Source organism: Fulmarus glacialis, unplaced genomic scaffold (assembly GCF_000690835.1).
Source record: "Fulmarus glacialis isolate BGI_N327 unplaced genomic scaffold, ASM69083v1 scaffold33417, whole genome shotgun sequence".
NCBI lineage: Eukaryota > Metazoa > Chordata > Aves > Procellariiformes > Procellariidae > Fulmarus > Fulmarus glacialis.
The window spans coordinates 1-537 of record NW_009224361.1 but is presented as its reverse complement, the minus strand read 5'-3'; the positions used below and the strand labels follow the sequence as shown (position 1 = coordinate 537).

The 537-nt window shown below is 62.2% G+C and overlaps 1 protein-coding gene across 1 annotated transcript in view; it reads right to left on the bottom strand.

Moving 5' to 3' along the window:
• LOC104079932 (chymotrypsinogen 2-like) overlaps positions 1–493 on the bottom strand; it is a gene marked incomplete at both ends in the record, with an annotated part of 1,343 nt that extends 850 nt beyond the window's left edge. Inside the window, one exon of the mRNA XM_009582129.1 lies at positions 285–493. Coding sequence (XP_009580424.1) covers positions 285–493 — 209 coding nt within the window. The remainder of the gene's footprint in view (positions 1–284) is intronic.
• Positions 494–537: the final 44 nt, after the last annotated feature.

Genomic DNA, 537 nt, shown 5'->3' with positions numbered 1-537 from the left:
CGGAATGAGGACAGAGATGGAGATAGGGATGAGGATGGGGATAGGGACGGTGATGGGGATGAGGATGGGGATGGCGATGAGCATGCAGATAAGTCCAGGGATAAGGCTGGGGATGAGGAAAGGGATGGGGCTGGGATGGGGACTGGGATGTGGCTGAGGCTGAGGATGGGGATAGGGATGAGGACAGTGATGAGGAAGGGAATAGGGATGAAGACAGGGATAGGGATGAGGATGAGTCTGGGGATGAGAATGGGGAAGGGGATGGGGACAGGAAGGCGCGGTACCGTTGGGGGCAGTGAGCCCCCAGCCAGTGGTGACACAGGTCATGCCCCCTGGGAAGTCATCGGTGTCCTGGGGCAGGCAGACGGGGGACACACGGGCCGACAGCCGCGCCGGGGTGGCCAGTTTGAGCAGGGTGATGTCGTCGCGGATGGTCAGCATGTTGAACTTGGGGTTCTTGAAGACCTGGAGCAGGCAGCACCGCTCCCAGCGCCTGCACCCCCAGCCAGGGCACCGGGTACCGGGGACTCCACAGGG